Here is a 22,830-nt window from a genome sequence, read left to right as displayed (position 1 = left end):
CGGGGGTGGGAAGGGAAGGGGCGGCGCAGGGCACGATGCTCCTTGCTGCAGCTGCTGCTGCTGCAAAAGCCCATGTAGCTTTATGGGCGTGGCCAGGATTTAGGTAAGGGGGGGCAGGCTTTATGTTAGGGGGAGCAGACCCTCACATGGTTAAGTGTTTGGTATTGATTTAATTGATTTGGAGGGAGCTGCCCATGGGCGTGGCCAGGCTTTTGTTTGGGGGGGCAGGCTTTTGTTGGGGGGAAGGAACCTCAGATTTATATTGATTTTTACTGATTAGGGGGGCAGCTGCCCCCCCCCCCGGCTATGCCCATGTGCCATTTCTCACTCCATCAGCGGAAGCCTTGGGACCCGATCGCCTAACGTTGTCTTGCGCTCTGCGCTGGTGGTGGCGACCAGCTTCACCTGTGCTGCGTCCGGACAGGGCTGGTGCACCCATAAGCATAGGTGCTAGGGGTGCCGGGCACCAGGACGAGAGCCCAGGGCCCAAGAGTTGAGTCTGGGAAAGAGCCCACCCGTCGGAGTGCTGGGCCTCAAGTTTGGGGGCAGCCAAGCCAGCAAGACGCTGAGGCGGCCGGCCGGCTCCACCCTCCTGTGTGCCCGGGACTGGGCAACTGGGGGGGGGGGGCGCCAGGTGGATCTTTGCACTCTGCTACCACCTATGCTTAAAACAGCCCTGCCTATAAGGCAAGGTGAGGCCACCGCCAGGGGCAGCAGAAGCAGGTCTCTGTCCCCCCACCCTCATGTTCCAGATGTAGACCTTAGGTCACCCCGTCTTCCTTGGAGGCATAGGCACCAACTCTGGGCTGAGCCCCCCCCCCCCAGTCTTGAGGGGCTTGGCCTCATCAGGTGGTGGGGTCCTGTTGGGCCGTGCGGGGCCTCCCTGCAGCTGTGGTGGGCCTCACAGCCTCCTCCCACTGCGTGCATGCGCATCATGCATGTGATGTCACACACGGATGCCGCCCCCTTCCAAAGCTCGGCAGAACCAGGCGCCTGTGCCTGGCAGGGAAGCGGAACTGCCGTTTTGTGGTTCACTTCAGGTGCCATTATGTCTTGGGCTGGTTCTGTCTGCCACATTTTATGAAGAAAAGGGAGCATGTCCGGAGTATGCTATGGCAGTGGCGTAGCGTGGGGGGTGCCAGGGGTGCCGGCAGCACCGGGCGCAACATTTGGGGGGGCGTGTTTGGCCGGCCCTCCTCGAGGAAGCAGGAACCCCACTGTCCTCGGACCTCCTCCGAAGGCTGGCGGTGGGGCGGAGAGACCTCCTCCCGCCGCCAGGCTTCGGAAGGATGCTCCGAAGCCTGGCGGTGGGGCGGAGAGACCTTCTCCCCGCGCCAGCCTTCGGAAGGCTGCTCCGAAGCCTGGCGGTGGGGCGGAGAGACCTTCTCCCCGCGCCAGCCTTCGGAAGGCTGCTCCGAAGCCTGGCGGTGGGGCGGAGAGACCTTCTCCCCGCGCCAGCCTTCGGAAGGCTGCTCCGAAGCCTGGCGGTGGGGCGGAGAGACCTTCTCCCCGCGCCAGCCTTCGGATGGCTGTCCTGAAGACTTGTGGTGGGAGCAGTGGCGTAGCGTGGGGGGTGCAGGGGGGGCCTGCTGCACCTGGCGCAACATCTAGGGGGGGCGCGGAAGAGACTCGAGTGCTAAAATCCACGGGTTAGGGGGCGCAAATTACTTGCCTTGCCCCGGGTGCTGAGAACCCACGCTACGCCACTGTGCTATGGGGTCTCAGAACCAAGATGAGAAACGGTTGAAAGAGTCAGGTATGATTAGCTGGAAGAGGAGAAGATGAAGAGACTTTTTAGTAGGTTTTCAAATGTTTGAACGGTTGTTACGAATAAGATGGAGTGGGTTTGTTCATTTAAAGCACCTAGGAATTGTTGTTCACCTATCACAGAGCACCCTTAACAAACTACAGTTCCCAGGATTCTTTGGGGGCAAGCAGTGTGGAGACAGCCTTAGGAAGCTGGACTACTGCAGTATGGGGTCCATGGGGACTGGCCATGGGGTGGCACTGTGCATTGGTCAGGTTCCTCCTCCTTAGTCTCAGTGACCTCATGGGCACCAGCAACTGCTGCTTCCGGCTTCTAAAACCACATGATTCTCCATGTGAGGGCAAGTAGTCCTTCAGCTATTCTGCTCTTAGGCAAGTTGAACAGAAATTTTACAGGGCTTCTGCACTTTGGAGGTATCAGTGGGTTCTTAATGCAGTTGCAGCCCTATTAAAAAAACTGGGGAACTCCAGATGTTTTGCAGGAGGCATTCAAGCACATGCCAGACGTCTAAGCATGTGCAGTTAAAGTGGTTGAACATGTACAGCAAATTCACTTTTTAAAAGAAAATGAAGAAAGGAGGGGCAAATGCTCTGAAAAGTGTGGGATGAACATATGATTAGTGGGAAGATGTATAAACACCACAGATATAGATCAAGAGGAATACCCGTCGTCGTGTATGGCAGGACAAATACTCAGTAAATACCAGATATAGTCTAACCAGCATGTAAGCTTCCTGATAGCAAACCGGGAGGAATGATCACTAAACGGGTTTCTCTGGAGGAACTCTACCACAGGGGCATGGCCTTGGATCAGTAGTGTAGGGGCAAATTCAGATGTGCATTGTTCCTTCACACTCACAGGACAAATCCTGCACAGCCACCCACCCTTCTAAGATTATCCAACCTTCTAAAAGCATACAATAATCTTATAATTAGACAATAATAATTAGCAATGCATTGCAAAGTTCAGTGCAGATGTCAACGTGCTGCTTTTAAGCAAAATCTGCTATTTCCTGCAGTAATGATTGGGCAAATGATTTGGAATGCTCCAGTATCTTCTTTCGGAGTGATTTAAGTTGTGTTTTCCTTGGCGCTTCTCCTGAAGCTAACGTACCTTGTGTTTTCAGTGTTCCTTAATACTTAGCTTTGGAGCATACAGAAGCATAGCTGTCAACCGCCCCTTATTTCCTTTATCCGCATTAGCTTTGACTCTATGCAAGGGACCAATTGCCTCCTTGTTTCGTCTTTAAATACCCTCACTGGGCGGAGAGAGTGGGACCACCATAGAGTATCCTTTATCTCCATGAGTCGAGATGGGAGGGTTGATGACCTAAAGGTCATAAATAGGCGCATGGTGTTTCTCAAGGTAGGCAGGAAGTGGAAATTTTCTAGATCTACATTTCGGTAATGGTAATTCAAGAGCTGAGACAAGGACATAGTAATTTGTCTGCGGGATTATTTGGCGGGACAGTCCCGCTGCTGTCCCTTATTGATGATGTCCCTTAAATTTTCTGGGTTTCAAAGGAAGCAGCTCCTCTCCAGTGTGGTGTAGTGGTTAAGAGCGGTAGTCTCGTAATCTGGGGAACCGGGTTCGCGTCTCTGCTCCTCCACATGCAGCTGCTGGGTGACCTTGGGCCAGCCACACTTCTTTGAAGTCTCTCAGCCCCACTCACCTCACAGAGTGTTTGTTGTGGGGGAGGAAGGGAAAGGAGAATGTTAGCCGCTTTGAGACTCCTTAAAGGGAGTGAAAGGCGGGATATCAAATCCAAACTCTTCTTCTTCTTCTTCCCTCCCTCCCTGCCAGCCAGGGAGGAGGGAGGCTCCAACTGTGTTTTTTGGCTGCGTTGCTCACCCAATAAGGAGTCTAAGAACGACTGGGGGGTGGAGTTTGTATGCCTTGTGCCGATCAAATCGGCCGCGTTGCCTGGGGACTCGCCTTTGCTCAGCGCTTCCCAGCGGAGAGGTGACGGTGGTTTTCCTTGAGGCTTGAGGCCTCGTTTGGCTGCTGGCTGGGCTTTCTGCCTTTGGCTCGGAGGGCTCAGAAGTTGAACATACCTGTGCTCTGAAAATCCCTTATTTTGGCTGCTGATCCCTTATTTTCGAGGCTGCTTTTCAAATCTGTAAGTTGACAGCTATGTACAGAAGGACTTCTCGGTGTCCTTCCTGCGCGTCTTCTCCAAAGTGACCCTAGGAGTCAATACTTTATGGCTGACTCACTTCCTTTCATCATCATTGACTCCAATCAGCAGAAAGGGTGAGAGGGCTTCTCATTCAGTGGTTAAAAAGCTCTCCTTTCATGCCGGCCTGGTGGCTCTAGGATGCTGGAAACAGGGCCCCTGCCACAGAAATAGAAATGGGACTTTAAGCCCATCCCACAACCCTGTGGCACTACACCTCAGCCTAAGATTATATGTCAAAGGAACATACATCATCAGACACTCTGTTCTAGAGGCAACTTCCCAAAGGTCCATTTGAACCACATTTGCTTTGCTCGTCGCTTTAAGACATACACTGCTTTCCATCTCTGCTCAGGGTCTGGAAAATATTACATGTTCCTTTTTGGCAGTGATGAAATAAACAACAATTCACTCTGGACTCAGTAGCTGCTTAATTTCGCTGCAAAGCAATTATGGAGGCTAATGGATTCCTTGCAGGGTTTGCACTCTTAGGATCTGTGCTGTTAACGCCAGTGTTTGAGGTTTGTCTTCCTGTCTGTTTGACCTCATAAGAAAAAATCCTACCAGATTTCATCATGTTTAATTATTAAAGTAACCCTTTGGGATGCCAGTTAGGATTTTGGACATGACTTTGGGTAAGTGCTTCTCTTGGTGTTAATTAGAAAAGCTGATTGCCAAAGAACCTCCAGCACAAATAGCTACTGTTTAACAGGCTGCACATGGGATTGATACTTATACACTGAAGACGACATACTTTTCCATCTTTTGCAGGTTAGGTCAGAATGAGGCCCCACTGAATCCTTTCCTCCCTGGAAAGGGTGCATAGAACGGCAACCTTACAGAGCTGCCCTGCCCCTTTCTTCCCAAGCACTTTGTCATTGAGTCTCTTTTCCACCTGTTAAATTTTAGAGGGTCTGTTTCTGTTTGCATTGGGGCAGGAAGCCTTGCAGCACCTGTGGCTTTGCTAAAGAGGTACAAAGCTCCCTTCCTTTTTTTATTCAGAAACTTTGTACTTGTCTTATTATGTAAGATGACTTTTCTGTGTGGTATCTGAAGAAGTGTGCATGCACACGAAAGCTTATACCCAGAACAAACTAAGGTGCTACTGGACAATTTTTTATTTATTTCGACTATGTAGTATGGTTACTGGCCAACCCAATCTCTGCTGAGCAGTGCACAAGATACCAGGGGTATTGGCACTTAACTAGGGTTTAATCCATGGGTAGGCAAACTAAGGCCCGGAGGCCGGATCAGGCCCAATTGCCTTCTAAATCCGGCTCGCGGACGGTTGGGGAATCAGCGTGTTTTTACATGAGTAGAATCTGTCATTTTATTTAAAATGCACCTCTGGGTTATTTGTGGGGAACAGGAATTTGTTCATTTTCTTTTTTCCCAAAATACAGTCCGGCCCCTGCTGACCCCTTTAATCTTCAGAAGATTAAGGCACAATAGAGGCTATAGTGTCTTTATGAAACATGGTGTATTTACACATATTAACAACCTGAAGCCTCCAGTGAAGGGGCGTGCAGAACACTGCAGCCAAAGAGTGTTTCTTGTTGCTTCTCCCATAACTCCAGCCAACTGGAAGCAGAAGCCAACCATGCTCCCAGTCTCTCTTGAGTATGGCCTCTCCCAGCCAACCCACATGGAGTTCTCCCCTGCTGCTTGCCAAATGCAAATCCCGCTTCCGTTTACATCATTGCTTTCTGTGAGCCTGGAAACCTCCTCCTCCTGTCTCTGCCTGCTAAAAATTTGCGTTGTCAATTGCCCAAATACTTCCCTTAATACTCCGAATATTACTCCTAATATTTCCCTTAATACTCCAAATATTAGTTACATTATATAATATTAGTTACATTTAATAATTTAGGGGGATTCCCCCCACCAAAGCTCATAATAGTATGCTACAGGAAGGAAGGCATCCTCATGTCTTGTGGAGAAGGTTGCTTGCTCTTAGAATAAATGGCAAAATAGTGATATACCTAGGAAGCTGCTTTAGCGAGTCAGACCATTGGTCAGTTTAGCTCAGTATTGTCTATAGTGACTGGCTTTCTATCTCTGGGATTTCAGATGGTCTTTCTTTCCTAGCCCTACCTGGATATTAAAATGGTTTTTTTCCCATGCAATGCAGGTGCTCTACTACTGAGATATGGCCCTTCCTCTAAACCTGGGGTTTCGGCTATGTGTAAAAGGAGATTGGAATGCTCTCCCTTTAGAAATGTTGCTTAATGAAGAATATCCTTACTTGTTAGAGAAACAGGGACGTGAAAATGGAGGGAGACATGGAAACAAGATGGAACAGCAGGCCCCTAAAAGTTCTGAAGAAACATCCATACTCGGGAGGAACAAGGCACCCTGCGCAGGTTGGTGGGATGTCAAGGTAACAGCGACTTGCCTTCCTTTGTGACATCTCTTGCTGCCGTCTTAAAATCCACTATCCCAGGGGTGTCTAGGGTGGGAGTCTGAGTATGTGTCAGAGAGGAGAGAGCAGAGGAGGCTTTTGTTTATTTTATTTATCTTGGTGCTTATAATCTGTTTAGATCTTGGTTTACTTTGTTACTTATACCTTGTTTGTTCATGTTTTTGTCCTTTCTTTTAGATAGATATTTAGAGATGAGGTCATGTTACTAAGGTATGTATTTTAGATTAGAGTCTTGCAAGTAGTCGGGGGGGGGGGGGGGAAGGACGACTCCCACTTTGTCAAACTGCTGGAAAACAGAAAGGAAAGGAAGAGTGTGGTCACTGCTTCCCTGGAGTTAGACCGTGCATTGCCAAAGTTCTTGTGCACAACAGGGTCTCATGGAACTGGCAGATCATGCAGGAGGTTTCTGCATAGTGAAGTGTCTGAGGAAGAGCATAAAGATTGAGAAGGCATTCCTGGGGGAGTGAGAATATGGAGAGGTTTGATCAGGTTGATACAGTAATGCTAAAAATCCGTAATCTGTTCTCTCTCCCTCCTTTCCACATCCTCTCCTGAATCTACAGATCCATCTCTATGAAAATGACCTTCGCCATCAGGATCACCAATAAATCTTTAAATTGATGCTGAGGGGCTTCCTTTCAGAGGCCCCAACCATCAAGACATTACCATGCATGTTGAAGTGAATGTGTTGATGGCGTGACATTATGTCTCATTTCAGCAGAGCGGCTCACCCCTCCAACCCGTGTTTTGTCAGCAGAATCACCCACTGTTCACCCCTTGGGTCCTTCCACTGCCGGCAGGCAAGCTGAACACCCCGGAGACTTCGGGACAAGCATGCTTCGTGACGGGTTGTGGTCTGTGCTCCTGTTTTCTCGAGACAGACGAAGTTGCAAGATGAGAGAAAAAGGGGGAGCAGCTGAAGGCGAAGTTGCTCCAACGCCCAAGTGGAGATCTTGGGAGGCAAAAGTTCCAGGTGGCGCAGCAAGGGGTTTCCCCTCCTCAAATTTGAACAAAACTGAGAACTGAACAAAGAGTAGAGGAGAGAACCTCAGCGCTCTGAATGAAAAGCACTCTCACTTACCAACGCCTTGAAACCCGAGCGAACAGCACTGGTCTACTCTGCAAAAATAGGGAATTAAAAATCAACCAACTGCATCCCAATAACAAGCAGAAATCAAGGAGCAAAGAGGTACGTGAAGGGGATGGCAGCAACCACGAAATAACAACGAAAAGCGTGAGGGAAGGATTAAGGGGGTCTACCTCAATGCAGTTGTTAAACTGTAAAACTACGCTGTGAAAATGCCAAAGATGCTTATGCACTACTGCAGGGGTCGGCAACGTGTGGCCCATGGGCCGGATGCAGCCCACGAAGACCTTTTTACCGGCCCAAGAGCCTCCCCCAAAACGAGCCGCCCACCTGGCGAGTTCCCCTGCACGCTGCGCTAAACCAGTGCAGCGCGGGGACTCACCGAATGGTGCCAGAAATCACGTCTGTCGCATGTGCAGATACCAGAAATCGTGTCTGCACAGAAGCAGACATTGCACTGTGCCAGTCTGGCCACGGACAATCTCCGTGGGAGTGATCCAGCCCATGGCCGGTAAACCTTGTTGACCCCTGCACAACAGGGTCTCATGGAACTGGCAGATCATGCAGGAGGTTTCTGCATAGTGAAGTGTCTGAGGAGGAGCATAAAGATTGAGAAGGCATTCCTGGGGGAGTGAGAATATGGAGACGTTTGATAAGGTTGATACAGTAATGCTAAAAATCCATAATCTGTTCTCTCTCCCTCCTTTCCACATCCTCTCCTGAATCTACAGATCCATCTCTATGAAAATGACCTTCGCCATCAGGATCACCAAGAAATATTTAAATTGATTCTATGGGGCTTCCTTTCAGAGGCCCCAACCATCAAGACATTACCATGCATGTTGAAGTGAATGTGTTGATGGTGTGATGTTACGTCTCATTTCAGCAGAGCCGGCAGGGAGGCTCACCCATCGTTCAGTCCTTGGGTCCTTCCACTGCCGGCAGGCAAAGCTGAACACCCTGGAACAGCACTAGCCCACATATCTGGCAAGGGATCTCTCTCTCCTGGTGTGCAAGAGGGATGGTGGTCTTGATTCTGAGGGGCTTTTTCCTCCTATAGAGCTGAGCCAAGCTGAGGAGAAGAGGGGCCTGGCTGTCAGCAGCCTCCAATATCTGCTGGCATGTGCAGGGAAGTTTCCCAACCTGATCTTATGCATCTCACCTTCATTCCCTTATTTCAAATAGTTTGAGGACAAATGACACCAGAGGTGGGTGTAGCATGGTCTCCCCGTGGGGCCATGATGGTTCAGGTGGCATTTTTTGCCCTCCCTCTTGGACAACTCCCATCATCCCTGACCACTGGTCCTGTTAGCTTGGGATGATGGAAGTTGTAGTCCCAAAACATCTGGAGGGCCGATTTTGCCTATGCGTGCCATAGAGTTTCCTTTGAGGTAAAGGAGTGGAGCTGAACATCTGGATCTCACTTAGTTCTGCTTTGGATTTCTCTTGTACCAACTCTCTGGGTTGGGATGTACGTGTCCAAAAACAAAGGACCCGATTTTCTTGTCTCAGCAGTTGGTATCCATTAAAGATACCTTCTTTCCAGAACTGGCCTGCCTGTGCCCCTGAAACAGAAGCTAAGATCCCCATGTGGAATTCAGAATGAACTGACAGGCCTCACTTTCCACACTAAAGCCATCACCTGTAGCTTAACTGGGACCTGAGGACAGCCTGCTTCACAGCTGTAACATGGAGTCTTGAAATCCCAGTCTTTTGCCATGGCCAAAAAGCAGGAAGGGGATGGAGAGGCAGTTGCCAGCTGCTGTGTTGATGTACAGGTTTTTGTATGAAAATACAATGAACTCAGTTCTGGTGTTGCAAATAATTCATTGGGCTGAGCAGGTGCTTAGAGGCACTCTGTTCTTATAGCTATCTGTGTATGTCTGCTCCCACTCTGTGTGTCAGTTTTGCACCTGGTTTGGGTTGGAACGTGGGGGGGGGGGAGTTACAGTAAAATGCAAAGCCAAGGCTGAAGTCTGCCCATCCCTGTTAGGAAGAATAAACTGTTTCAAGTGTTATAAATAGCAATATGCTGTTTGACTCATCTGCTTTTGTGTGCCTGTATAATTAGTGGTGCAGACACTCTGAGGGTCTGAGCTTGGGAAGCCTAAAGGAATAGAACGTCGTGAGGAGCAACTGGATGAGGGGAAAAATTGAATACCACAAATTGACTTGCAATAACAAGCCTCTGAAGAGTGGGAGAGGCAAAGCCCAGGGTGAGCAGGCAGATTTCTCCTTTTTCCAGTCTTTGAGTCCTCATTAAAAGTAATCAGCATTTAAGTGCAAATTTCTCCTCATATCCACATTTTTGCAAACCAATTCCCTCTCATGCATACACATTTGTGGGCTTTGCTGGGCGTTGCAACGGCAGCAGATCTGACAGGGCCTCCTGGCAGCAGGTCTTGCCAGGCTGCATGTTCAGTTTGGGTTTTTTTGAATGGGGCTATACATTTAAACAAAGTAAACAAACAAGCCACACCCCACCAGCAGTTGCTTCTGAGCAATTCCAAATAAAATGAACGGGAGCCGTGCAAAAGCCCAGTCACATGCCTTGGGGGTGGGGACTTCATTTCTTTCTTTGTGGTTCTGCTAATGGAGGCTGATCTGGCGATTACTTAAGAGAAGTGGCTCAGGTTAATGGGAAGGAAAGTATTGGCTGGGGAAGAAGAGATTGATGAGAAAGGCAAGATTAATTCTTGCTGCGCAGTCTGGGGTCAGCAGGATAGCGAAGATATAGTGCATGGAAAATTGAGCGCTGGTCTTTCCATTACTGATATTAAAAGGTTCCAGGCAAGCATTAGACATGAATCTGGAAATAATCTGCTGTTTTGCACAGGGAAGTCTCTCAGGTCTCTGCTTGAGGCTTCTGCGTTCATTCCTCCCCCTCCTTTCTACCACAGGTGCCCAAATTAGGAGGGGCACGAATCATTCCATTTTGGTTTCTCATTAAGTTCAGTTCTCCACAAAAGCTTGAGATTTTTAAAAAAGCCCTCATGAAGATTTGTCAGCATTTTTGTGCATGTTTCTTCCAATATACATATTTTGGTGTGCTATTTTGCCCAACATACAAATTTTTTGCAAGCGATGTCCCAATCATATAATTCATTTTTGTTACGCAGAGTTGGCAAAGTTAACAGATAAACTTCGTGAAAAAGACAATAGTGATTTTGAAAAATAATGGGAACCTTTTACTTCATATTTGCAGAAGCAATACAATATACAAATTTTGGCAGGATTTTAATAAACATTTGCAACTTTATTTATGAAAAACAAGAAACATAACAGTACGACAACATAGAAGTATATACAAACAGCAGAATGTAATATGAGATGCAATAAATCAGGGATGGAAGTTGAGGGAAGTAAGCAGGAAAGGGGGAAATTGAAATTTGAATGTAATGTAATGATTATAGATATTGTTATAAGAGAAAAAAATCTAATAAAAATGAATTCATTTTTGTAAGTTTTTTTTAAAACTAATATACGCATTTATGCACACTTTCTTCTGGTATGTGTATCTTTCCACATACTATTTGGTTGACAAACGGGCTGACCTTGGATCAGTCACCATCTCTCAACCTGTCTCACAGGTTTGTTGCAAGGATAAAAAAGGGTGGGCAATGTATTCTTTGGAGGGAAGGCAGGGGGAAAAAGAAGGCAGTAAAATAAATTGTGAACAAAAGGAGGTATGTAATACACAAATCTTGAATTCTACTATAAGTGAATGCTTAAAATACATAAAAGATATGCTAAAACAGATGGCCAATGCAATTTTGACATTTCACAGCAGGAAATACAGACAATGATGGACTTTGAATAGCTTTTTTAAAAAACACCACTACCAAGGATCATTGCAGATACATGTATATGATATACACCACTGAACATTGCTGAAAGCTCCTTTCAGTTATTGCTCAGAGAGCACAGCAAAAGGAATGTGTGCACTGCAGGGAATGATGGTTTTATAGTAAGCAGCTCCAAGCAGCCCTTTGTAAATCTGTCATCTGTGCTGAATCGGGGAGGACTGCTCTCACTCATCATGGGAAGATGTCAAAAGTCACTGAGTGAGCAGCAAACATTCCATCCAACTGGCCCTGCGCTTCTTGTTCTGTGCGGCAAGGACCAAATGCAAATAACTTTGACTATTGTGGCTCCAAATAAGCCAGAAGTTCAGCACTGTGCTGCTCTAGCAATTTGCATACTTCAATTGTGCGGGGCATAATGGCAAAACTGATGGCGGGGGTAAGATCTGACTCATGCATACCTACAACTAATATAAGTGGTGCGCCTGACGCAGTAGAAATTCAAGCATGGAAAATGGCAAGGTTATCAGAAGCCTTTGCGGCCTGCTTGTCTCCTCTTTGGTTTCTACTAGGGCTGAGCAATTAATAATTTTGAATTATGGTGCTGGAGGAGACTCTTGAGAGTCCCATGGACTGCAAGAAGATCAAACATGTCCATTCTGAAGGAAATCAGCCCTGAGTACTCACTGGAAGGACAGATCCTGAAGCTGAGGCTCCAATACTTTGGCCACCTCATGAGAAGAGAAGACTCCCTGGAAAAGACCCTGATGTTGGGAAAGATGGAGGGCACAAGGAGAAGGGGACGACAGAGGACGAGATGGTTGGACAGTGTTCTCGAAGCTACAAACATGAGCCTGACCAAACTGCAGGAGGCGGTGGAAGACAGGAGTGCCTGGCGTGCTCTGGTCCAGGGGGTCACGAAGAGTCGGACACAACTAAACAACAAAAAGGGCTGAGCAACAGAACCGGTCAAAGCCCAGGTCCTGAACCATATCATGCCAATTCTGGGGGATCTGGGCTTTGGTTAGGTTGGCTGTTGGGACAGCCCTGGATTGCCTCATGTCGGTCCAGCTGGAGTGATTCAGGGCTGTCAAAAGGCAGGGCAGACAGACAGTTGTAGGAAAGGAGGAGAGGCTGGCAGCTTCTCCAAGCTCTGCTCTTCTAGCACATTCCCTGTGGAGCAGCTCCCAACTGCATTGAAACCTCCGCTCATCAGCTGATGTGCAGAAGGTTCTCTGCACTGCGGTTGGAGGATGGAGGAGACACAGTGTCTCTTCCTTCCCCCAGCTCCCTACAGATCATATTTTTAAATTAGGGTTTAAAAAATCTCATTAACGCAGCGGCGCGGGCGGGAGGAGACGCAATGTTTCAAGGACTTGAGACCCTAATTAAGCATTAGGACTCCCCACCCCAGAGTGATGCCAGACCTGTACCTGGGTTAGCCTTGGGTCAGCCCAGCTCAGATTGGGGACGATCCAAAGTGCTAGATCTTGACTGGGGTGGGGAGAGGGAACTACCCAGCTCTATCTTCCACATCAGGAGCTTGGACCCTGCAACTTTATTTTGTGGAAAGAACAGAGTGACCAAGCAGGCCAATAATCAGGGCTTGACTGGAAAAATGGAGAGCTCCAGCGTTGGAGCGCTGCGGACACGGCTGACTGCATGTTTCGTTGGCACACAAGTGGTTAATCACGAACCACATCACTCTCTGCTTGGGGTCATTTGCATCCTTTCCTAGAGACAGGTTCAACTTGGTTGAAGGCGTTACAAAACTGACACACTCGCCAACCAGGGCTTCTTTGCTTACGTTAGGCTCTCGATACAAGGAGCAGTTGGGGTAATAGAGTCCGTCTGGAAAATCCTTCCAATTATCCCTGTAATAGTCGGTGTCGTTCGGCTGCAGTTCCACACCGTCAATCATTTGACCCCCATGGCACAGGTATTTCTGGACAGGCGAGGTGGTCCTGCTGGGCCGCTTGGTGTATGGCTTCTTGTTCCGCTTAGATGGGGAGACGCCCACTTTCCGGCAGAGACAAATGCACAGGGCTGCAAAGAGGACGGCTGCCGCCAGTTTTCTCTGCATCGTAAAGTCTTGGAAAGGAGAAAAGAGGTTTCCTCCATTAGCGTCAGATCAACAAATAGGAAGCAGCAGCCACAGCTGAACTAGGCAGCAGAGTGAATGCGCAGCTGCCAGCTCTAGATTTTGCAGAGTGTTGGGCAATATGTTCTCCGGGTATGAACATCTAGCTCAATACTGTCTGCATCGACATATTACATTACAATACAGATGTACCAAAGCCAACACCATTTCTTCCTCATCCCCCCATACATTTACATTTATATTTCCTCTGTTCATCATATTATTCTTTTCTCCTTCCTCCCACTTCCTTCCACCCCCACTCAATTTCCTCCACATTATACAATTTACAGTAATCTTTGGATTCCACAATCTTCTCAAATCATCTATATATTCTTATTATCTTTCCTTACTATTTTTTCTTCCATCCAGTACTTCACATTTTAATCTAGGCATATTAGCATATCTTTTTTTGCACAATATTTTGCCATATATTCATCAAAACATTTCCACTCCTTTTTTCATTTTTGATTCGACTGATTTCTTATTATAGCAGTTAATTTTGCCAAAATTAAATATTCATTTAGTTTACAAATCCATTCCTCCTTTGTGGGTATAGTTTGTGACTTCCACCTAGCAGCAATCACTATTCTAGCAGCTGTACTTGCATATAGAAAAATTCATCCCCCCCCCCCGTGGTATCTCTTCATCTATCAATCCAAGAAGATATGTCTCTGGTTTCTTTGTTATTTATATTTCAACATCTTCTTTAGTTCTTCATGTACTACTATCCAAAATTTCTTAATTTCCTCACACCTCCACCACATATGCATTGTTGTTCCTATTTCTCCACCACTAAAAAAATAAAAAATAAATAAATACTGTCTGCACTGACTGGCAGTGGTTCTATGGGTTTCAGGCAGAGTTCTTTCCCAGTGCTACCTGGAGCTGTTGAGGATTGAACCTGGGACCTTCTGCATGCAAAGCAGATGCTCCCCCACTTCACTTGAGAAGTGCAAATTAGGTAGTTTCTCTTTCAAATGCAAATCCCTCGCTGCCGCAGCTGCTTTTCTTCCACCTCATGGCTACCACCCAGTTTGCTTGCTAGGTAGAGACTCATTGAGCAAGCAGACAATGGCATTCATTGCTCCTTGTTCTCACTCAAGAGGCAGCTGAAAAGGCAGGTTGCCATGATGACAGAGAAGAGCAGGTTCAGGGGGGCTCTTGCCAGTGCAATTTTAGTGAATATTTATTCTAATATACATCTTTATCTATGCAAGTCTGCATAACGTATCCCTTCTGGCAAAGCAGTTTTCTCTAATATAATGCACTTTAATGTTATCTTCACTATTTATTTTTGTACGTGTTACTTGACCGGAGAACAGCATTGCAAAATTCGGAGGATTCAAATTTCAAAGGATGGCTGTGTTTTGCTTTGCGTATTGTTTCAAAAAGTGGAAATTAGGAAGGTTAACCTTTAAATCCAAACTGAATCAAATTTCTCCACCATCTCTGCCTGAGGTTATTGGCTATTTTCTATATAGCTGAGCTGTGGTTACACTTTTTTGCATTCTGTTTCGGTTTATTCTGGACTGTTGATCCTAAGAAACTGATGGTGATGAACTGGTTAATTGCTGTGTTCCTGAAAGGAATAATGCTGTAATGGGGTGTGGGGTGTGGGAAATCATAGGTAGTAGGTGAGAATACAACAGGAAATATTTTAAGTTTGATTTAGACAGTTTGTAGTCGAGCATTTAGAATATTGGACCGGGACTGTGGAAATCCATGTTCAAATAAACACTTATACGGTGGTCTTGGCCATTCACCATCTCTCAGGAAAACTTACCTCACAGGGTTGTTGTGGAGATAAAAATGTGCTTGTGTGTTTGGGGTGAACCAAGTACCCCACCCTGACCTCCGTGAAGGAAGGTTGGGATGAAAATATAGAACACTTTGTGCAATATGGCGACACCTCAGTGTAAATGCATCAGAAATGTGTTTCTTGAAGACTTAAAGAAGGAAGTCTGCCACACTGGTACCGAAGCATACAATTGGCAGTAAAATAATAAAGTTAAGCAAGTCTTGTTTTCGTAAGATTAGGATTAATCTAAGAAGACTGTCCAAATTTATTGTGACTCATCCTTCCATGGGGGTGGATGTTGTATAAATCCAAGCAAAAGGAATTTTGTCAGCCAGCATTTTGGTAGCTCAGTTATTCTTATAGTACAGTTCGAATTGGTTTGCTTTAATTCCTCTCTGCGGAGAAGCTCTAAGATCAAGATTATGCCTTGTTTTCCAAAATCGCTTGGATTCTATACAGACCTTCTGCTTGTACTCCCTATGCAAAAAATGTTTAGAATATTCTGCACTGAGATGAAATCGGATTTATGTAGGGGTTTAATGACAATTACTGGTGTAATTCTGCTTGAATGATATAGCTCACATTACTGGAAATGCCTACCCATTATGTATGAAGCACTGGAATGACTGTTGATCAACCTGCAAGGTATGACTGGATAAACTACCAGTGCTTTTTCCTTTCCTTTTTTTAAAAAAAGAAAAAAGGGTGCTAGGACCCACCATAAGGTTGTCACAGTAAGTGCCACACTTTTAACACTGGGGTGGGGGGGGTACTGCTACTGCATACCCATTAGGTACCCCCAGAAAAAACACTTTATATTACCATTAGATCCATTAGCCATGTTATTTTGGCATGTTAAATCATTAAATTTAGCAAGCAATAGACAAAATCATGATATATCTTCTCACTGCAGCTAGAATTATTAGTCAAAACTGAGAAAGAGATTCAGAATTTTAAGTTCACTGTGGTTTTACATATTTTTATTCAGATCTGCATTTAATCATCAATTTAATCATCATAATATTTGTTAAGGGTAAGAACCGTTCCACCTTTAATGTCTAAGCATAGGAATTTCAGCATTCTACATTTGTTCACTTGTAGTTTACCTTTGTCTAAGTTAGTTTCTATTTCTGCTACCTTGCCTTACTTTTACATTGTTAAACTTTGTTTTGGAGTAGTCTAAACAGGACTATAAACCAATAAAGGAATCTGAAACTACTCAATTGAATAAAAACAGTTTTAAGTTGAAAAAAAAAAAAATTTTCAGGATATGTATTGTAAAGAGTCTTGTCTCTCGTTTCTCTTCAGATCGTATAAATCTTTTGCCTTTTATTAAGGATCTTTTTCTTTTTTTAATTGCACTTGCAACCATTTAAAAACTTCCCCAGTGTTATAGCCAAGACCTCATAGGTGAAACTTAACAGGTGGCTTATCTGTTCCATTATCAAATGAAATGCGGCTCCCACAAGCAGAAGCCAAGGCTATTCCGTTTGCCTCCATTGCTCATTAGGATCCTATGAGATCTTTAGCTGACTTTGCGTCTGGCATCCTGAATCTAAACATAGGAAAAGTAAATAAAAATGGACTGGCATGACCCTGAACTGCAATACAAAAGAATGACTTCTAAGCAGTGCAAAGATTCAGGGTTCCTCCAGACAAGTTGAGCATTTGCCCTGATTCACTTGCACAAAGCTTATGCAGAGGTTAAATTATACAGTTTTATTAAGCATTCATCCCGATTTATTTGCAGGGAGGGCATATGACAAATGAGCATGCATCCTGCATCCATCCTGATTTGCTTCCCGTTAATCATTCATTTATCCCACCCTTTCCCTGCCAGTTCCAAAGTGCAAAAAGTCAAACCCTTGTTTTTAAAAGTGGATTTGTTGTGCTAGGGGAACAGAGCACTTGAACTCACCTTAACGGCGCAAACCTACATTTACAGTATGCTCTTGAATCCCTCCCACGAAGCAGTGACAATCTGAAGGCACCCTTAGCAAACATGGGAGTAACTTACTCTTCTGTAGATGGTTTCTGGTAGGCTTCTCTGAGGCTCTGTTCTTTTTGAGGAGCAGGTGTCTCTAAGCTCAAAAAGCCTGTGCTCCTCAGAATATATAGCAGCAGGAGGGGTAACCTTCAATGTCAAGTTTAGCCAATCCTTTGTGTCTGAGCATACACCATCTCTCAACTTTGCGGCCACTGTTCTAAATGCATCAGGAAACTTTCCCCAGGGGTCGCTCCTATACTGTGGAAAAAGGAAAAAGAAAGAAAGAAAACAACCACCGAAAGCCTCACTAGCTGACCACAGGCTCCAAGCAAAACTTGTGTTACTTTCCCTGTTAGCTTCTCTCTGGTACAGATTGTATAGTTCATTCTAAAAATAGGATGGAAGCAGAGGGCAGAGGACCATCACTGGCTGTGGCTGCTGAAATAGGAACACTGGCAGTACTGATAAAAATATTGCCCGCCCCATATATCTTTGGAATGCAAGAAGCTGCCTTATCAGGAGTCAGACCATTGTTCCATCTAGCTCTGTGTTGTCCACACTGGCAGCCACACTCAGAATGGGTTCTTTATCAGCCCTACCCAAAGATGCTGGGAATTGAAGCTGAGGTCTTCTGCATGCAAGGCCGTGGCTCTACTACTGAGTGACAGCTTCTTCCCATTGCTTTTGCGAAGTTTCCATGTAGGGATCTGGTAGAATTCTACATAACTCAGATTAATCTGGTAATTATTGGAGCAAGCACAGGCAGACTTCAGTTGTTATAGAATCATAGAATCATAGAGTTGGAAGAGACCACAAGGGCCATCGAGTCCAACCCTCTGCCAAGTTCTGGGCCAGCAGGGTGATACTGTAGATAGTTCAGGTCCACATATGCAAATAAGGGATCAAAAGTGATGTTCAGTGACTGGATAGTTACAGAAAAGGGTTACTGTTGCGTTCTAGTGGAGCGGAGAGAATGGTGCGCTTGGCAAAAGAGGCACTGGCACGCCTGGACCAGGGAGACTGACACAAGCGGGTTGCCGAATACTTTTTCGTGCAACACATCACCCCTCATGAGGCCACAGGGCGGAGTCCTGCCGAACTGCTTATGGGCTGCCGCCTCAGATCTCCACTTGACCGGCTGCACCTGGACTTTGCCGTGGCCGAACCCCCAGGCTGTGCCAACGCGCCACGGTCCTTTGTTCCAGGAAACCAGGTTTTGCCCGGAATTTTGTGGGGGACATTCCTTGTGTGCCAGCCACAGTAGTGGGAGTCACTGGACCTCGCTCATACCAGGTGGCACTCGAAGACAGACGCTTGTGGCACGGGCACATAGACCAGCTTAGGCGCAGGGTTGGGGACTTGGACACTACCGTGGTGCCCCCAACTGCGCTCGTGGCTCCGGAAGAGACACTTACAGATGGTGAGACTCCACCTACACCTCTCTCGCAAACTGCTGGCATGGAGCCGAACCAAGCCACTTCAGAGGGTCTGCCAGACTTACCACAGACTCAGACCACTGCCGTGCCTGACATTCCGCCAACTCCACTTGTGGAGGTTCCACCCACAGCAGCGGATCCAGGGGACTTGGTTTCAACGCCACCTAGGGTCGCGCCACAGCCTCAGCAAGAATCGGGTGGTCCTCCGGACCTGGGTACCGCTCCCTGGCGGTCTGGCAGAGTTTCCAAGTGCCCAACTTATTTAAAGGACTATGTTGTTGGACATGTAATATTGTCGGTCTAATGGAAGTAGGTGAAATGTAATTGATATGCTTTTGTGCCTAATTGAACCATTATGTGTAGTACTGTATATAAGGAAACCATTACGATTGTAACTAATGCCTTATCTCGGTGGGGAGGGGTGTTATGTACTGAAGTTCTCACCCTGGGCCAGCAGGGGGATACTGTAGATAGTTCAGGTCCACATATGCAAATAAGGGATCAAAAGTGATGTTCAGTGACTGGATAGTTACAGAAAATGGTTACTGTTGCGTTCTAGTGGAGCTCTATATAAGCAGGCTGGCTGAACCCTTCAGTTCAGTTCTGTTCTGGCCTGTGAATAAACAAGAGCTGTGTGAAGAATCGCTGTGTCATCTGATATGTTCACCCACAACTTAACATCAGCGTTCCTGGAGCTACCTTATTTGGGGGGGGGGGGGTTAGTAGAACCGCAAGATCTACCACCCAGTGCAAAAGGCATACAGTTAGAATTAGAAAAGGGGGGTTCTCTGTGAGCACATTCTGGGACTAGAGGCTTGTTTTCAGTACCCAAATCAAACTGATTGTTAACAGGGTGACTTGAATAAAGCAGATGGAGTCCAGAGAGAAAAGAAATTGACCATACTTTATTGGGTAAACTGAACAAAAAGGGTAGATAATATGAGAAGAAACAAACAGAAATGTTTTGTCTTTCTTAGCAGTTCAGGCCTTGTCTACAGCAGGGCAACATATACCTACTCATATAGTGGAGAAACTCTCTCAGATATACAGAGCCAATCAGAGCACAAGTTATCCCAGCAAGGATCATGTCATTCTGAGTGGTTGCTAGGCAACACCTTCACCCCCACTTCAGTTGGCTCAATGTAAACAGAATTAACCCTTAGGTTACTAACTGATTGATCCCTGTACTTCCAACACTGAGGGAGGAACCATTTATGAACAATTTTCATCGAGTTTTCTATAATAGAGGCTGAGACTGAATAGAATTGTTTTGTGGACCATTTTTGTGGATCATCTTATCAATTTCTTCCCACAAATCCTGTTCATAATAATATAATAATAATAACAATTTATTATTTGTACCCCGCCCATATGGCTGGGTTTCCCCAGCCACTCTGGGCGGCTTCCAACAAAGATGAAAAATACACTAAAATGTCACATATTAAAAACTTCCCTGAACAGGGCTGCCTTCAGATGTCTTCTGAATGTCAGGTAGCTGTTTATCGCTTTGACATCTGATGGGAGGGCGTTCCACAGGGCGGGCGCCACCACCGAGAAGGCCCTCTGCCTGGTTCCCTGTAACTTGGCCTCTCGCAGTGAGGGAACCGCCAGAAGGCCCTCGGCGCTGGACCTCAGTGTCCGGGCAGAACGATACACACAAATCCTGTTCACATACTGACTTCAAAGCAGTCAAGGAATAATTGAGAAAGGAGAGCTGTGCATATTTGAGAAACTTGTCCTTTGATACATGATGTTGGCAGAATTACTGTATCTTCAAATACAAAGGTCTAGAACAGCAGAATACGTATAATCAGCAGAGGAAATAAAAATATTTGCTGAATGTGTTTGGTGTCCATTAATCATGTGGAATCAAAGTATTTAATTAAATCTTGCAACTCCAAACAGTTCAGTTAAAGAAGCTATCAATATTTTTAAAATGTTTAAGGGTGCAATCTGATATGCATTTACTGTAGCTGGGAATAAATCCCATTGGGTTCACATTTCACTGTAATAAGCACTCTAAACACCAGGGGGTGATGTGGACCAGCTGAAAAAAGCTGGTCTGCTATGAACACTTGGATGTAGAACAGCCAATTTTTCAAAAAAAGTGGGCCACAAGAATATTTCCACATAGAATCCATGGGCCACATATTGAACAACAACAACAACAACAACAACAACAACAACAACAACTGTATAATAAAAAATTTTATTAAATTTTTATTATAAAATACACACATATTGCAAATATACAAGCATACAAACATACATTTCATACAATCCTTCAATATATACAAACATACCTACATTCAGTCCCACAGATAATTCCTTTTCCCATCACCATCCACCACCCCTTCACCCCAGCTTTGTGTTAGACTTCCAATCTACTCAATTGCAATTTCTTTCCACTTCTATTACTTTCTTTCACACACCTTTAACCTAATTTCATGCTTCTTTTTCTATTACACATTGTTATCCATCTTTTTTTAGTATTTCAGTATTTAAAACGGAACTTGTTTATTCTAATAGGAGTTCTGATTTTTAAATATGGTTTTGCAAGTATCCTTTAAATAGATCTATTTCTACTATTTTCTGCACACATATGTGGACAAATGATTTGGAGTGCCCAATACAGAGCAACCTTGGATGTCTGTGCTGGTGTAATTTGGCGCTTCTGCGCATGTGCGAGCAGCAAAGCCCGGAAGTAACCCGTTCCGGTACTTCCAGGTTTCCTGCGGTCCACAACCCAAAAACACGTAACCTGAAGTGTCTGTAACATGAGGTATGTCTGTATCTTCTTGCAGAGTGACTTAAGTTGTGGTCCCGTCCCCCCGATGTTCCATAATATACAACCGAACTTGCACACCATGCTCTTGAAATTGAAGCACCTTGTGTTTCCATTGTTCCTAAATACTTAGTTTTGAAGCGCATAGAACAATTAAGTGTTCTCCGCACACACCTTCTCCAGAGTGACCCTAGGAACAAATTATCTGTGGATGACTCAGTTCCTTTCACTATGACTGGCTCCAATCAGCACAAACTGCACTGCAAAAATAGTAACAGATATTTGACCCCCCTTCAACCCTGCCCACTATATCTCTGCTCATTCTCTGATAACAGCAACATGCAGCCAAAGGGGCAGATCATTGGCAGCAAATTCATTCTTAAAAATGTCAGATCAAGCAAGCAACTACAGTGGTACCTTGGGTTACATATGCTTCAGGTTACATACGCTTCAGGTTACAGACTCCGCTAAACCAGAAATACCGTATTTTTCGCCCTATAGGATGCACTTTTTCCCCTCCAAAAATGAAGTGGAAATCTGGGTGCGTCCTATGGGGCGAATGCAGGCTTTTGCTGAAGCCTGGAGAGCGAGAGGGGTCCGTGCGCACCGACCCCTCTCGCTCTCCAGGCTTCAGGAAGCTATCCCAAGTCTTGCAAGCCCGGCGGGATGTCCCACGGGCTCGCAAGGCTTGCGGGCAGCAGCCTGCACCCAAAAGCTGGGGACAGCGGGGAGGCGCAGAGCCGCCACCCCGCTATTCCCCGACCTGATCTGGAGGCTGGGGGTGGGAGAAGCAAGCCTGCTTCTCCCCCCCGCCAGCCCCACAAGCTCGGGGGATAGGGGGATGGCGAAGCGCCGCCACCCCGCTATTCCCTGACCTGATCTGGAGGCTGGCGGGGGGAGAAGCAAGCCTGCTTCTCCCCCCGCCAGCCCCACAACCTCCAGATCAGGTCGGGGAATAGCGGGATGGCGGCGCTCCGCCACCCCCCTATTCCCCAACCTGATCTGGAGGCTGGCGGGGGGAGAAGCAAGCCTGCTTCTCCCCCCGCCAGCCCCACAGGCTCGCGGGATAGCGGGCCAAGCTGTCCCTGAAGGCAGAAGAGGGAGACGAAGTGCTCTGTCTCCCTCTTCTAGCTTGGTTCTTAAAGTTTCGGGGCCTTGCAGAGGGGAGAGCCTGAGGGATTATCCTAATTGCACAGAGGTAGGTAACCTTGGCTCATATGGTGGCAGCTGTCTGTTTACTGAGCACATGCAGAATTAAAGTCAGATACACCAGTGGATTATATCTGCAAGCCCCCTTTTTGCCCAGCTGTGGCTGTGCCTTTACTTGTAAGGCAAGTGGGGGTGGCTTGGCCAAAATAGCCTTGCAGGCCAAATGTGGAGGTCTGGTGGACCTAATTAGACCCACGGGATGGAAGTTCCTGACTTCTG

At 46.3% G+C, this 22,830-nt stretch overlaps 1 protein-coding gene and 1 long non-coding RNA gene across 7 annotated transcripts in view; one reads left to right on the top strand and one right to left on the bottom strand.

Moving 5' to 3' along the window:
* Window positions 1-11,289, top strand: LOC308574252. Of its 4 annotated transcripts, none has more exons than XR_014002385.1 (5): window positions 1-103; window positions 4,716-4,916; window positions 6,197-6,307; window positions 6,930-8,916; window positions 9,200-11,289. It is a non-coding gene; the product is annotated as an uncharacterized lncRNA (long non-coding RNA). The 4 variants fall into 4 exon arrangements; XR_014002386.1 differs by lacking the exon at window positions 4,716-4,916 and having other exon boundaries at window positions 7-103; window positions 6,930-7,841; window positions 7,873-8,916; XR_014002387.1 differs by lacking the exon at window positions 4,716-4,916 and having other exon boundaries at window positions 7-103.
* PRND (prion like protein doppel) overlaps window positions 10,891-22,830 on the bottom strand; it is an 18,176-nt gene continuing 6,236 nt past the window's right edge. The window contains exons 2-3 of one of the 3 annotated variants that reach the window (XM_081171881.1): window positions 17,212-17,439; window positions 10,891-13,347 (exon numbers count right to left, since the gene is read on the bottom strand). In XM_081171881.1, coding sequence (XP_081028007.1) covers window positions 12,815-13,339 — 525 coding nt within the window. In that variant the 5' untranslated portion in view covers window positions 13,340-13,347; window positions 17,212-17,439 and the 3' untranslated portion in view covers window positions 10,891-12,814. Of the gene's footprint in view, window positions 13,348-17,211; window positions 17,562-22,830 lie in introns of those variants that run through there. The other 2 variants (XM_081171880.1, XM_081171882.1) reach the window with 2 other exon arrangements.

The sequence above is a fragment of the Podarcis bocagei genome (assembly GCF_964188305.1).
Source record: "Podarcis bocagei genome assembly, chromosome: 15".
NCBI classification, from domain to species: Eukaryota; Metazoa; Chordata; class Lepidosauria; order Squamata; family Lacertidae; genus Podarcis; species Podarcis bocagei.
The sequence above is the reverse complement of the archived record's forward strand: the minus strand, read 5'-3'. Positions and strand labels throughout refer to the sequence as shown.